Genomic DNA, 16,478 nt, shown 5'->3' on the forward strand with positions numbered 1-16,478 from the left:
TGAGACATGTCAGGTCATCAGGATCTGGTTAGCTAGAGGTTAGTTATGAGAGCTTCCGTGCACAGAATTATGGGGGATGAAAGAAGCGGATAATTCGTCCCATGTAACAATTTTTTGCTTTATCTTGCACTGAGAGAACGTCAGAATCTTACACAGATTTGATTAGGTAACTTCACCTCATATGCTACCAAGAGTAAGTAAACAAGTGATTCTTATTTTTTCTACTTCAACATCTAGAGCTCAATCTAGAAATATTGTATGGTCTGTAGAAATACAGGAATGTTAAAGAGCAAGTGTCATGCCAAGCCAAAGGATTAGCGTTAGTCTAATGCCGTGGACTCTTTTGCAAGTTTTTTACAGGTTGGTGGATAATGATTGACGCTGCTGTGGTGTACCCGAAGCCAGAGCAGTTGAACCACGCCTTTCACACATGTGGCGTGTTTTCCACGTTGGCTTTCTTCATGTAAGTATGAAGGTAATTCTCAATTCAAGATCATTTTCCTAAAAACATTTTCTCCTTATAGTTTACTGCTATCTGGGATAACCTTTTAATTTAATCGATGGCGATGAATCCATCTTTAACATAAAGATATATATTTTTTCCCCATTGTATTAAGATTTTTTTGTCAAGAATGAGTGTTGGATTTAATCACTATCATTTTAGCACCCATAAAGGTTATAGCGTGATTTTTCTCCTTATAATGTTGTTAAACTGGTCAATTAGTACTTATCAGTACCAAGAATATTTTTTATATTTGAGTATCTGAATATCAGGGTGCTTCTTTTTTTTTTTTTTAATTTTTTTTTGTCAACGTTTTTTATTTATTTTTGGGACAGTGAGAGAGCATGAATGGGGGAGGGGCAGAAAGAGAGGGAGACACAGAATCGGAAACAGGCTCCAGGCTCTGAGCCATCAGCCCAGAGCCCGACGCGGGGCTCGAACTCCCGGACCGCGAGATCGTGACCTGGCTGAAGTCGGATGCTTAACCGACTGCGCCACCCAGGCGCCCCTCAGGGTGCTTCTTATAGTCAGTGGTATCTTATAATTACAGTTGATAATCTTTTTTTTCTTGGTGGTGAAAAAAAATAATCGTGCATCTTAAAAGATGAGTGGCATCTTAGATGTAATAAAAAATGTTACATTTCTAGATTTTTTCATAGTGGATCATTCTTGAATATTGCAACACGTGCAACTTTTAACATGGAGTATAATTTTTTTTTTTAATGTGTTGCTTACCTGTGTTTGCCAGTAGCTGGGGGAAGGGCAGGATTGGCCTCCAGTGAGACTGCTCTAAGGCTTTTCTTTTTTATTAAATCATTTGTGGGTTTATCTGTTAAATCTCACTTCATGAAAGAGTTTGGAAACTTTCCATGGATGTCTTTTATTAATTTTAAAAACTATGTTAAGATTACATAATTTCCTTATACTGTGAGGAGTTATAAAAGTTGCTGAAGATGGAAATACTTACATCCGGTAAAGATGCTAAGAAAAGGCTACATTTCTACTATAAACACACCTTACTCTAACAAAAATGTCAAGAGAAGCTGAATAAAGTGGGCCTACTAATTACAGATAGACCAAATGTCTGAGTTTGAGAAATGGTTCAGAGAACATCACTTGACTTTTAGCACAGAAATTCAACTCTTGATTATAATGAGAACCTTAAACTATAACTCACACTGAGTCATTCATGTATAAATTAAAATAGTCAAAGAAATCAGAAAATTGGCCCCTCTTTCGTAATCTCTGGAGACAAATGATAGTAATCTCTAAAAATTAAGTCTGCCTTCTGGGTGTAGTTTAGGCAAATACGAGGCATGTAACATTTCTCTCCGCTAGGATATTCATGAAGTTAAAAGATATGTTCGGTTATTCAGGTAGTGACTTTAAGTAGGAAATGTTTCTCTTCTAAATGAATGTAAATATCTGTGAATATACTAGCAGCATGAAAGCTTATTAGGTGATTTTGTGTTGTTCCAGGATAAATGCTGTGTCCAATGCTCAGGTGAGAGGTGACAGCTATGAAAGCGGCTGTTTAGGAAGAACAGGTAAAGGCCCTTCGAGTCGTTAATGTATGTTGGCAGAAGAGGGATTTATTAGCAGAAAAGAACAGTCTCTTTATACAGGACTAGTTATGATTATACAGAAGGTTTTTTTAATGCACTTTGAAAAAAAGCTTGTGTTATTTAAATCCTTAACAAAGTTAAAGTTACTGCCAGAAGTACTATTTTAGTCATGTTTACTGAATAAATATTCACACGAATAAAACATTATTATTTAAAATCAATGGCTCTTGGATTCCACGTTACTCTTCCTGGAAAGCTAATGATGGCTTGGGGGTTTAATTAATCAGTTAATCAATTTAGTCATATAATTACGTAGAAGTTCACCTAGTTTAGTTTGCCAGGCTGTTAGTTTCTCTAGCCAGTAGAAAGGTAATGTTCCTTTTTTCTCTTTCCGGGTGTGGCTTAACCCCTTTCAGTTTTTTGTTGGTTTTTAAAATCGTCATTCAGTTAATTGTTGCAGCAGGTGTATGCAAATATGTGACTGCCTTTGATGTGCACAATATACGTTAGGTTAACAGTATTTCCAGTGTTATGCATTCTTAGGACGGAGTGCAGAAATGAGCGAAATCATAAAGCCTGTTCTTCATGCAGGTGCTCGTGTTTGGCTGTTCATTGGTTTCATGTTGATGTTTGGGTCACTTATTGCTTCCATGTGGATTCTTTTTGGTGCATATGTTACCCAAAGTAAGTATTTCTTCCTCCTTTATTTCATAGAGATTCAGATAGGTCTTTTTTATTTTTTTAATTTATTTTTTTACATTTATTTATTGTTGAGAGACAGAGTGAGACAAAGCATGAGTCGGGAAGGGGCAGAGAGACAAGGAGACACATAATCCAAAGCAGGCTCCAGGCTCTGAGCAAGCAGTCAGCCCCGAGCCTGATGCGGGGCTCGAAACCACGAACTGTGAGATCATGACCTGAGCCGAAGTCAGACGCTCAACCGACTGAGCCACCCAGGCGCCCCCAGATATGTCTTTTATGTTTGGCTTAGTCTGTTAACTCTACCTGGAGTAAAATTTAGTGTAACTATTCACTTAGCTTGAAGATATGACTGTGTAAAGATACAGAAGTTGTTGGATAAAGTGCAAAACCTGTACAGGTCCGCAGTCCCTTATACACAATTCTAAAATCCACAGAGTGCTGAAAGTCAAGGCTTTTTATGACCTTGGCAGCAAAACCCGACCTAAGTTGACAGGGGGCTCCTTATGGTTTTATTCCGTTGAATAAGTATTCAGATGTTTTCTTGTGGGAATGTGGTTCCATTTGATTGTGGATACTGGTCCAAACAGAGCGGGGGCTGTGTGATATTTATGCCCCATGTTACCATTCTTAAATGTGAAAAAAATTTGAATTCCAAAACATTCCTCGTCTCAAGTATTTCAGATAAGGGGTGTGAGCCCCAGTGTCAGCCGCAATGTTTCAGTCATAGGTACAAGGGAGTGTTTTAGGGGCGAGCCTGAAAACCTGCGTGTGGTCTTCATGAAGAAACATTCATGCTCGCCCCACCCAGGTGTTCTGTTTTCTGGCTACTCCTGGCACCACAGCTTTCCTTTAGGGTGGAGTTGAAAGTCAGGACCCAGTTTCAGCACGGGCTTCTAGAAGCATCAGAACAACCTGTTTCACTGGCGCTCTCCCTTCACTCCAAAGACGAGAATCTGTTTCAGATAACACGTAACACTTAAGGTATCGTCTGATCTTCTGATCCCTGTCCCTCTGGGATCTATTGCTCTGCTGAACTATCACATCTCCTTGTCCTTACCCACAGCCAACCTTTTAATACTCTTGATAGGACCCCTTAAGTCTCATAGTTTGATCTTTGGAAATCTTTGTCTTTCCCTTGGCACAAAATAAGTCAGTACAAGAGAATAGTGGTTAACTGATGTTTAAATAATACCACTCATGAAATATATCTAAAAGGTGTTATTTTAGTTAATTAAAAATACTAATGGAGTACGCAGTTCTAGTATGAATCTCATGTGAAGGAAAGCACTTTTTTAAAAACAGCTTTATTGAGGTATAATTTGCATATCAAGTAATTTACCCACTTAAAGTATATGTTTCAGTGTTTTTAGTATAGAATTGTGCTATCATTACATAATTCAATTTTATAACATTTTTATCACTCCAAAAAGAAGCCCCTCGCCCATTAGCAGTCACTCCCCACTACCTTCTCCACCAGCCCTGCAACCCCTCGTCTACTTTTTCTGTATTTGTAGATTTGCCTGTGTCATATAAATGGAATCATATAGGGAAGTGTGTTTTAAGTTCACTTTATCCCTGACTCTAAGTGATATTAGTGATTTCCTTGGAAAGTCTACTTAGTTCCTTCAAGCAACAGGTGAAACTTGACAGTTTCTACTGTGAAGACATGCAAAAATCCTAACTTCTGGAAGGTGTTTCGGGAAGTACTAAGTTTGTAAAGGTTGTGCCCTTGTTGATCGTATCTTAGTTTTTATTTTATTATTTTTTTAATGTCTGTTTATTATTTTTGAGACTGAGAGACAGATCATGAGCCAGGGAGGGGCAGAGAGAGAGACATACACACACAGAATCTGAAGCAGGCTCCAGGCTCCAAGCTGTCAGCACAGAACCCGACGTGGGGCTCAAACTCTCGAACTACGGGATCATGACCTGAGCCGAAGTCGGATGCTTTAACTGACTGTCACCCAGGTGGCCCAATTCAATCTTAATTTTTAAAGGACTAGTACACATTGAGGCGTGGCTCAGTCGGTTGGGTGTCCAACCTCTGCTCAGGTCATGATCTCACGGCTCGTGAGTTTGAGCCCCATGTCGGGCACTGTGCTGACAATTTGGAGCCTGCTTCAGATTCTGTGTCTCCCTCTCTCTGTCCTTCTCCCTCTCGTGCTCTGTTTCTCTCTCTCAATGATAAATAGACGTTTAAAAAAATTTTAAAAAGATAACTAGTGCACATTGAGAAATTTCTCAGTTATGGATCTTATCTTTCTATTTCTACGGCAGTGTGCATTATATGTACTTTTCTGTTTATAAACTGAATATGCTTTTACTTCAGAGAGCATTTCTAACCCATGTTTCAGATCTTTTGCCATACAGCTTTTCTTGAACTGTTACTAATCATAATAGCTGCTAACATTTATATAGCACTTTCTGGGCCAGGCACTGTTCTAAGCACTATACATGGTCACACACTTCTCACACTCTGTGGGGTAGGTGCTGTTAAAATGCCCATTTTACAGATGAGGAAATTAAGGCATATCAAAGGTAACTGGTTTGCCCATGGTCATACATTTAGTCGCTGGTAGAGTCAGGATTCACATCCAGGGATCTGGCTCAGACTTGAAGCTCTCGACCATGCTGCTGTATTTTTTGCTATGATATTGAAAGCTAAAAATTGAAGGTTTTTCCATCAATTCTCATATTTTTAATCAGGAGTTACAGTTTCATAAAAGTTAAAAATCCACAAAACTTCAAGTAATTTCCAATTTTTTTTCTCTTCCTTTGAAGATAGTAGCTGTTTCCTCCAGAGGAGATCCGGTGAAAAAACAGAATGATGAATTATAATGTTTTTATATCTTTTTGTAATTTTTATAGCATTTTGTATCTGTCATATTTGCACAATAAAACTCCTGAATTCATGAAAGAAAATAAGTGTACAAGATCATCAAGAATTTAATGTGTATCTTTCTAGCGTTTGGTATTTCTATAGTCTCCCACCTTATCCACAGGGGTCAGATTCCACGACCCCCTGAAACTGTGGATAAGACTGAACCCTGAATATACTATGATTTTCCTATATTTAAGTACCTATGATAAAATTTATAAATTAGACACAGTAAGAGATTAATTACAGTAACTAATAATAATATGGAACAGTTATAACAGTATATTGTAACAGGTTATGTGAATGTAGTTTCTCTCTTAAAACCTCCTGTACTAGTCCCCCTTCTTGTTCTTGTGACAATGGGAGATGATAAAATGTCTATGTGACAAGATGAAAGGAGGGGAATGACATAGACATTGTGACCTAGTGTTAGGCGACTGTTGACCTGATGATAAGTCAGGGGGAGGACCATCTGCTTCTGGACGACAGCTGACCATGGGAAGCAAATCCGCAGCTAGGGGAGAGCACGGTATTGACCTTGGAAAGTAAAGGGACAAGCTGCTGCTTCCCCAGCACTTGTGGTGAAGCTCAAACCATGGCAGTTACTTTGGGTGAAAGAGAAAACCTATTAAGTTCACGGTCCGTTATCCACAGTGAGAACAATCCTTTGTTTTGGGAGAATGAGATTGGCATTCTCCTACTTCAGTTTCATTATAGGTTTCTTGGAGTTGACGAATGAGAGCTGTATTTTATACTATACAGAGTATGTCATTATGAATGGCACAGATGCTTTGTTACTGCCGTTCGCCTTTTGTAATCTCCTAACTCGTTTTACTTTGAATGTGCAGATACGGATGTTTATCCAGGACTAGCTGTGTTTTTTCAAAATGCACTTATATTTTTTAGGTAAGTTGCCTAATTTCTTGATCACACCTAAAACATTGACAGAAATGTCACGTCATTTTAAGAGCAACATACAGAATGGAACACATATAATCCCTTGAATCAATTACAGTGTATAGAACTTTTAAAAGGTGACAATTCCACTGTTGTCTAAGGGCCTACATAAAACCATTTAATTGGGGTCCTGCTATGAGCAGAGAGCTCAGATGGATGATTTATATATGTTGCTTTTGTAATTCCCACTTAAGTGTCTTAAATACTTAATACTTACGGACCAGGTGGTGTTCCTGTTTTACGGATGAGGAAATAAGGCTCAGAGCTTACTGGACACCCAGCTAGTAATTGCAGAGCCGAGATTTGAACCCAGACTACTGCTTCCACAGCCTGTTAAAAAAAAACGTATCAAGAATCGTTATTAAAAAAAGAAAAACGGGCACCTAGGTGGCTCAGTCAAGCATCTTACTCCTGATTTTGGCTCAGGTCATGATCTCATGGTTCCTGAGATCGAGCCCTGTGTCAGGCTCTGCACTGGAGTTCTCTCTCTCCCTCTCTCTGCCCCTCCCCACTCGTGCTTGCGTGCTCGCTCACTCTCTCAAAAGAAATAAACTTAGAAAAACAGCAAGAAATCAGAATTAATACATATCATGCATGTCATATACAAAACCTGGTCAGGAGATTGGATTTTTTTTAATTAAGTTTTTAAAATAACTAAAAGTAAGTATAAAAATAAAACAATATTAAAAGTATTTTTTAGGGGCACTCTTCTAAAAACAAACCCTAAAATGAAGCTCAGATCCTGTGCATTTCAGAACAAATGTCTCTTAAGGTAAGATAGGTATTTTAGGCATCATTTATAAATTTATCCCCCCACCCCCCCACCACCTGCCAAAATCATGAAGATCTGAGCCTTGAAGGACTTTGTTTCTGTCACTGTTTTTAAGGAATCTGATTATGCTGTGCTGTGATGTAGTTTTCTTCGTGTTTATTCTGTTGGAGTTCATTGAGTTTCTTGGATCTGTGGGTTTCATGTTCATCAAATTTGCATTCAGCCATGGTTTCTTCAGAGATTTTTTTTCTGTCCATCCCATTCTCCTTGGATTCCAGGCACGTGTATGTTGGGCTGCTCAAGTCGTCCCACACTCACTAAGGCTTAGGGGTTTTTGTTTTTGTTTTTGTTTTCTTTCTGTGTTTCATTTGGGTTACTTTCTGTTGTTACATCTTGAAGTTCACTAATCTCTTCTGCAGTGTCTACTCCTCCCATCCATCCAGTGGATCTTTCGTCTCAGACATGTGTTTGTCGTCTCCATTAGGTTGATTTTCCGGATTTCTTCTTCACATGCTCATGCTCTCCTTCACCTCCTTTAACATACGAAGTATGTTTATATCTATTTCTTTTTTTTTAATTTGTTTAATGTTTATTTTTCAGAGAGAGAGAGGCAGAGACAGAGGGAGACACAGAAGCCAAAGCAGGCTCCAGGCTCTGAGCTGTCAGCACAGAGCCCGATGTGGGGCTCGAACTCACAAACCGTGAGATCATGACCTGAGCCAAAGTCAGACGCTCAACCCACTGAGCTGAGCCACCCAGGCGCCCCTGTTTATAGCTTATTTCAATGGTCATCTCCTTGTGTCAGTTCTGAGTCTGTTCCTATTGATTATTTCTACTTTCTCTTCATTTTGGGTCTCTTTCCTCCTGTTTGCTTCTTCGCATACAGCTGGTGGGGGGCTGGATATTTTGGCATCCCTTTAAGTATTTTTGAGCTTTGTCCTGGGTGCAGTTAGGTCACGTGGAAACAGTTTGACCCTTTGGAGTCTTGCTTTTGTAAGCTTTGGTGGGCAGAACGAGAGCAGCCCCAGTCTAGGATTGATTTGTCCCCTCACTAAGGCGATACATTTCATGCTCCGTGTATCGTGAGGCTGTCCACTCTCCTTAGGAGATTGGAACGTCTTCCCAGCCCTGTGACAGCTCTGGGGGCTGTTCTTTCCCTTCTCTTGGGTCGTTTGCTCACGTTCGTCTACTGATCAGTACTCAGCAGAAGACTCCACGGGGGCCTCCTGTGCCTCTCCCCAGCTCCCTGTCTCTTCAGCTGTCTGTGCTCTGCCTCACAAACTCCAGCTCTTTGACCTCTTTGGCCTCCCTGAACTCTCAGCCCCATTTCCTCCGTTTAGGGAGATCGCCGTCCTCTGCTCTCTTACCGCGCCGTGGCCTGGACCTTCATGATCTTGAAAGATGTTTTGACAGTTTCTGCTCTCTTGTGCGTTTCTTGGCACGTGACCAGCAACCTTCTGGGGATACAATTAAGTTTTCATGGAGACATCTCAAGGCAGTGTTTAGAGATCAAATTTACATTCAGATTCAGCCTTTTGTGGCACATGAAAGGGCAGTTTCGGACGAACAGAAACCTTGCCCGTGTAAAGGCCTGTGCTCATGCGGGCTGTGGCTACTGCATCAACTATGCGTTCTGCTCAGAGCCTGGCAAGGTAATCAGCCAGCCGTGTGCTTCCTCTGTGCTGGGTCTGTCTTTCTTTCTTTCTTTCTTTCTTTCTTTCTTTCTTTCTTTCTTTCTTTCTTTCTTTCTTTCTTTCTCTCTCTCTCTCTCTTTCTTTCTTTCTTTCTTTCTTTAATTTACATCCAAATTAGTTAGCATCTAGTGCAACAGTGATTTCAGGAGTAGATTCCTTAGTGCCCCTCCCCCATTTAGCCTATCCCCCCTCCCACACCCCCTGGTAACCCTCAGTTTGTTCTTCATATTTATGAGTCTTTTCTGTTTTGTCCGCCTCCCTGTTTTTATATTCTTTTTGTTTCCCTTCTTAGGTTCATCTGTTTTGTCTCTTAAAGTCGTCATATGAGTGAAGTCCTATGATTTTTGTCTTTCTCTGACTGACTAGTTTCACTTAGCATAATACCCTCCATTTCCATCCACGGAGTTGCAAATGGCAAGATTTCTTTCTTTTTGATTGCTGAGTATACTCCGTTGTATATATATATATACACCACATTTTCTTTATCCATTCATCCCTCGATGGACATGTGGGCTCTTTCCATACTTTGGCTATTGTCGATAGTGCTGCTATAAACATGGGGGTGCATGTGTCCCTTTGAAACAGCACACGTGTATCCCGTGGATAAATACCTAGAAGTGCAATTGGTGGGTCGTAGGGTAGTTCTATTTTTAGTTTTTTGAGGAACCTCCATACTGTTTCCCAGACAGGCTGCACCAGCTTGCATTGCCACCAACAATGCAAAAGAGATCCTCTTTCTCCTCATCCTCGCCAACATCTGTTGCCTGAGTTGTTCATGTTAGCCATGAACATAAGAGGTGGTATCTTATCATGGTTTTGATTTGTATTTCCCTGATGATGAGTGATGTTGAGCGTTTTTTCATGTGTTGCTTGGCCATCTGGATGTCTTCCTTGGAGAAGTGTCTATTCGTGTCTTTTGCCCATTTCTTCGCTGGATTGTGGGTTTTGTGGGTGTTGAGTTTGATAAGTTCTTTATAGATTTTGGATACTAACGCTTTATCTGATGTGTCATTTGCAAATATCTTCTCCTGTTCTGTCGGTTGTGTTTTAGTTTTGCTGATAGTTTCCTTCGTTGTGCAGAAGCTTTTTATTTTGATGGGATCCCAGTAGTTCATGTTTGCTTTTGTTTCCCTTGCCTCCGGAGACGTGTTGAGTAAGAAGTTGCTGCAGCCAAGATCAAAGAGGTTTTTGCCTGCTTTCTCCTCGAGGATTTTTTTTGATGGCTTCCTGTCTTACATTTAGGTTTTTCATCCATTTTGAGTTTATTTTTATGTCTGGTATAAGAAAGTGGCCCAGGTTCATTCTTCTGCATGTCGCTGTCCAGTTTTCCCATGTGCTGGGTCTTTCTAAGTGCCGGAGTACAGCTCTTACGTGGCTGGCTACCCTTCCTCTGCCTCCTTTTGCCGTTGGCCCTCCACCCACTGGCCACTGACTTTTGAGGTTTCTAAGGCTCCATTCCACGCCTCTTGTCTTTCTAGGTGAGCTCCTTCATGCTCAGGACTCTAGTTATTGCGTATATTCCGATGAGTCCCAGATGGCTGTCTCCACGCCTGAACCGTGTGTTCAGATTCCTACTCCTCCCCTCTTGGGTGGCTGACACTTCAAATCCAATACATCCAGCGTGCCCACAACTCACCTTATAGTCCCAGAGTGTCCCCACTGTCTGCTCCTCTCCTTTTTTCCCCTGTACTTCGCTCAGGCCATTCCCACTCTTCGTTTAAATCTCAGCTCACTCTCCACTTTTTCAGGAAGACCTTGACCGCTCTAAAATGGTCAGCTGCTTCTAATTCACTCTCTTGGTATCAGGTTCCTCGCCTTTACAGCATTTTTTTTTTTTCTGTCGGAATTTGATTATCTCCCTCAGGCTCTCAGCTCTATTATTGCTTTGCCTTGCTTTGACTCATACGTTCCTGGCACTTAGCCAAGAGCCTGCTGCCCTAGCCAGTCCTCAGGGTACAGTAATTATATGTTAAATGAACGAAGAATTACAGCATGGCCTGTTTCAGGATTCTTCAGTTACTGTAGCTCAGGTGTGGTAGAATCCTAGCAATATAAAGGGGCCCTAATGCCTGCTACTGTAAGAAATGCCTCTTTGCCTTACAAGTTTCCTATCCAATAACTTTCCAGGCTTTAATAAAGTGTAATCAAGCTCCGCCATCAAGGTCAACAAACTGCTGTACAAAACAAACACATTCAGACCCAGCACCATTGCAGTCTTTATTTTTATTTTTATTTTTATTTTTTTTAAGTTGATTTATTTTGAGAGAGAGCGAGCATGCACATGCAAGTGGGAGAGAGGCGGGGGGGGGGGAGAGAGAGAGAGAGAGAGAGAGAGAGAGAGAGAGAGAGAGAGAGAATCCCAAATAGGCTCCACGCCAAGCCTGGAACTCAAGGTGGGGCTTGATCCCACGACCCTGGGGTCATGACCTGAGCTGAAATCAGCAGTCAGACGCTTGAACTACTGAGCGACGCAGGCACCCCTGCAGTCTTTATTTTTAGAAATTGATAACAGAGGAACGAGTGAGGTACTTGTCAAAGCGTATTTAGAAAATGAATCCACTGTTGCTCATTCCCTGTGTTTTTTCCTCATGATTTATTTTAATATCTTTCTAGCACTCTGATCTACAAATTTGGAAGAACTGAAGAGCTGTGGACCTGAGAGCCCTTCTTAGATTTCCTTTGTTTCTGTTCTATTTGTAGATAAGTTTTTCTCTCTCAACATAATTTACACATTGCCAAATGGAATAGACTGTATATTACATATTACATGTTTTGTTTCTCTACACTTTTATGCTCTGAATTTTGAAATAGTTTTATGAAATTTCTGTCTTTTTTTTTAATCACTGAATAGATTGTTAATATGTACATAATATAAAACTATATAGCTGGGATGGTATCAGTTTTTTTTTTTTTTTTTTAATCCCTGAAGACTTAGACCTTGACCTAGTCACTGAGCCAGCGTTGTGTCGTCATGTCATCTTAGAGTTAACTGTTTTGTTTCAGTATCTTGAATTTCTGAAGACGTGCAGAAAATACAGCTCCATGTATCTGAAATAAGCACTGAACCGTTCAAAAGGGTATTTCAGCAAGTTGTAAGTTATTTTGGCTTAAAAATGAGATTTTTTTTTTAAAGGAAAAATGTTTGTTCTTCTGTATTAAAGAAGTGGACTTTTATATGAAGATTTTTTAAATGCCTGAAGGACTAGTTTGAAATCCTCTTTCAAAAAACAATGCCTGTAACATGACTTTATCTGAGAAAGGATAATACATGATCAGACGAGCTCAGTGTCGTACGGCCGATGGGAAAAGGCCGTAAGGGAGCCCAGCGACATGCTTCTTGTAAAAACAGCTCCAATGATCTAATGGGGTTCTCTCTTGGCAGGCTGTTATTATCCGACATTACAAAATTCAGCATCAAGCGTGACCCAAACTGCAGTTTAAAAGCATGAACCATATCACAAAAACCGGAATCATTCGTCTCAAGATAAAGCACTTCTTCCCAAAGAGAATGATTACGACCTAGTGAAAAATTAGGCCTTTCCTCCACTTAGTTACCGACTGCAAGGGTCTCTTTGCGCTAGCTCTCAACTCTTCCTGCAAAATGTATCTTTAACCTCAAAGTCCACGTTCCAGTCGAAGCCTCCTTTTGCGGAGTTCGAAACGCTGCTTTTGCACCGCGGGTATTCCTCTGAGGGATGTCCAGGGGATAGCTGGGTCTTAATTGCTTTTTTGCTTTTCTTTGTTAATACAGGCTTTGTGTGGCACTTTTCTTCCTCCAGAGGGATTTTATAGCACCTTTTGTTGTAAGGCAGAATAATAGTAACGGTATTAATATCAGCTCCTAACGTAAGCCTTATTTTGTTTAACCTCCCTCCTCTCTGAGAGGGCTGGCCTGTGCACAGAGTATGAAGCGGTTGTGGAATGCTGTGCCTTTGTCTAGATACCTTCTTGTTTAGTTATTTCCTCCCGTGTTGCTGTCTTTTCCTCCAAATGTCAGTAAACCTTGTCTTGCTTCCGACAAATTGTAAGACTATTTGTTTCCACCCTCTTGTAACTTGTAGCAATAAATACTACTTCTCACCCATTCCAATCTTGTTAAATCAGTTGGAGAAAACGAACCATAAAAATTGGCTTGTTCCTTTTCCAGTTATTCAAGTGGATCCAGTCAAAGAAGCCGTTTCTCTTTAGAACATAAAGAGAAATACGTGATACTCATTGTTTGTAACATGCTAGCGTGAAGGCTAACGAACAGCGTGCTGGAAAATCACCGGAAAACAGTGGCAGTTTTCTTTATTTTTTTAATGTTGATTTATTTTTGAGAGAGAGAGTGCGAGCAGGGGAGGAGCAGAGAGAGAGGGAGACCCAGAATCCGAAGCAGGCTCCAGGCTCTGAGCTGTCAGCACAGAGCCCGACGTGGGGCTCGAACCCACACGCCGAGAGATCATGACCTGAGCCGAAGCTGGACGCTCAACTGACTGAGCCACCTAGGCGCTCCTGTTTTCCTTATTCTTGATTCTGCCATGAAGTTGTTTTGTAGTTGTGAGCAAATCATTTAATTTTCCTCTATTTGTTTACTCACTTAAAAAAAAAAGGGTGGGATGATAATGTTAGTATCCACTCTTACAGATATTGTGAGTTAGAAAAGGTAGAGTCCTTCAAAATCATTTAAAAATACATGTGACTCTCTTAATACAAAGCTCTCCCTGGGGCTACCCGGGTGGCTCAGTGGGTTAAGTGTCTGACTCTTGATTTCAGCTCAGGTCATGATCTCATAGTTCGGTGAGATCCAGCCTGTGTTGGGCTGAGTGTGGGGCCTGCTTGGGATCCTCCCTTTACCCTTCCCACGCCCATGCTCTCTCTCTTTTCTCTCTCTTTCTCCCAAACATAAAAAATAAAAAAACCTATCAAACAGGTTCAATGGCTGTTGAATCTGAATCTTTTTGGTGTTTGTGTGTAGACCAGTGTTACCAGAACATTCTATCTTATTACACTCTTTCTAAGATCCTTATATTCCTTTTGTTGTTGCCACTGATGAAAAAATAGAGGCTAAATTCTTCCATTATGTACATTTCGACATGTATCAGCATAATGAAGCAGCAGGTTTGAAGACTGAAAGATTGATGTTATCAAGCCATGTAACATTGGCTGCTTGAGCAAGAACCCCACCCAGGGGTTTGACATGGATGCATTGAACTCAGGTTCTCAACATTTTTCCATGATGGAGGGGTTGTCAATCAGAACGCCAACTCAGGAGCATGTTTGTTCATTGTTCCATTTTAGATTCATGAAATACTGTCTTCTGCCAGTCTTACGAAGTTATCCCAAGTTTTCCTGTTCTCTCTTGTCATCACACTCTCATTTGGATTCCGTTTAAAGCTTACTAAAGTTTGGGGCTACTTTCAGACCATCTCAAGTAACACCCTGTTAAATCCTAAGGGAGAAACATGCTAATTTTATTCTGCTCTAAACAGGTTATCACATTTTGTTGTTAGCAGCTGTGCAGTTTGGCACACTCTCTTCACTGTTGAAGTAGAAAGTACTTGAAGTAGAGATTATTTGAGTTACTTAAAAAAAAAGTTTTAGTAATCTGTACGCCCAACACGGGGCTCAAACTCACAACCCCGAGATGAAGAGTCTCTACCAAGTGAGCCAGCCAGGCGCTCCCTTGAGCTACTTTGGTGATTGTTTTTCTCTTTTCTTTGGTTGAAAACAAAGGAAAGGCCTGAAGCGATTGATAGGTTCAGCGCTTTTCTGCAGAATCACCAAAGAAAATCAGGGTCTGCAATTTTATTTTATTTATTTATTTTAATGCTTATTTTATTTTTTGAGCGAGAGGGAGAGAGAGAGAGAGAGAGAGAGAGCGAGCGTGAGAGCAGAGGAGGGGCAGAGACGGAGACACAGAATCCGAAGCTGTCCAGCCTCGGAGGGTCCAGCCTCCGAGCTGTCAGCAGAGCCTGAGGTGGGAATCGAACCCTCGAACCATGAGATCGTGACCTGAGCCGGTCAGACGATTAACCAACTGAGCCACCCAGGTGCCCCAGGGTCTGCAGTTTTAGACCTGGAGTAGATCTTCACCTAGGGGGAGTTGTGACGATTTTGGCTTTCGCGTCCCATTGCCAGTTTCCTAAAAACAGTCTTTGTGATAGTTCAGTTTTATTAAAAATGAACTCCTTTATATTTTCTTTGATATCTGAAGACAGCCTTTACTTATTGTCCCTGCCCCTCAATTTCATGAGGAACAGGCCCCAAATATTTTCTCCCACCCTTCTTTTCCCTCCCCACCCCCACCTTAAACTTACAAGTTTTTCAAATACAATTCTCATTATTCAAGGTAGGTGGGTCCTGTGAAGTCTCCCCAACACTGAATTAGCGAATCATTGCCCCCCCCCCCGCCCCCCCGCCCCGGGAAATCCAGGGTTAGGTTAGCCCCTGCCACATTTTGCTCAATAACATAATTTTGCTTGATGTGGGTCTCTGTTGAAAAACATTTAATATCATTGATTCATTAACCTTGAACTCAAAACTGCACTATCACTCATGCCCAAAGGAAGCTTCTCTCACCCTGGTGTTCTCTCCGTGAGGCCCATCACAGCCTGCTCACGCCCGGGAACACAAGACCACGCTTGTGCACCGCGTTTGGGGCCATTTTACACGGGGGGATCACCAGCCAAACCCTGGGGCGGGAGACACATGACACTAAGTAGACCTGACACGCAGCCGGAGAGCTGAAACAAGAGGCAGAGTTCTCGGTGCATCTCGGCCCGGATGGTGCAGGTCAGACGACTTGCTGGCCGCTCCAAGCATCTGTGCAAATGGCCTGCGAGTGCTCTCAGTGGGCGAGACAGACAAATCCGTGTTGTAGCAAGTAGTCCGACTCACAAATAGATGGACATCGACTGTGGCCGAAGGGCTCCTGTTGCCCTCATTTTCCTTTAACACAGTTTATTTTCCCTCCATCATCCCTCTCGTGGCCCATTTCTGCCCCCACTCCGTGCTCTGCCGCCGGCTTCCCGTGTTAGGGCCCTGTTTCTTTTTCTTTTTTTAAAAATTTATTTGTAATGTTACTTACTTTTGAGAGAGAGCATGAACAGGGCAGCGGCAGAGAGAGAAGGAGACACAGAATCTGAAGCAGGTGCCAGGCTCCAAGCTGACAGCACAGAGCCCAACTCCGGGCTTGAGCTTGTGAACCGTGAGATCATGACCCGAGCCAAAGTCGGATGCTCAACTGACTGAGCCACCCAGGCGCCCCAGGGCCCTGTTTCTTAAGGTCAATTTTCTGCTCCACATGGATAGCAGAAGTGCACTGAGAATGCTGTTTCGGGTGTACTGTGAAACCAGCCTTACCCAAACAGATCACAGAGGACAGCCAGCCAGGCTGGTAGGTGGCCTGTTTAATAAGCAAGGAGAA

General features: G+C 41.6%; 1 protein-coding gene across 7 annotated transcripts in view; it reads left to right on the forward strand.

Annotated features, from left to right (window-relative positions):
• TMEM50B (transmembrane protein 50B) overlaps positions 1-16,478 on the forward strand; it is a 43,789-nt gene that overhangs the window by 22,158 nt on the left and 5,153 nt on the right. For 5 of the 7 annotated variants that reach the window (XM_045036668.1, XM_045036667.1, XM_045036670.1 and 2 more), the window contains 3 exons: positions 351-463; positions 1,982-2,049; positions 2,659-2,751. In XM_045036668.1, coding sequence (XP_044892603.1) covers positions 351-463; positions 1,982-2,049; positions 2,659-2,751 — 274 coding nt within the window. Of the gene's footprint in view, positions 1-350; positions 464-1,981; positions 2,050-2,658; positions 2,752-5,550; positions 5,705-6,495; positions 6,554-11,683; positions 13,155-16,478 lie in introns of those variants that run through there. The other 2 variants (XM_023238792.2, XM_023238793.2) reach the window with 2 other exon arrangements.

Source organism: Felis catus, chromosome C2 (assembly GCF_018350175.1).
Source record: "Felis catus isolate Fca126 chromosome C2, F.catus_Fca126_mat1.0, whole genome shotgun sequence".
NCBI classification, from domain to species: Eukaryota; Metazoa; Chordata; class Mammalia; order Carnivora; family Felidae; genus Felis; species Felis catus.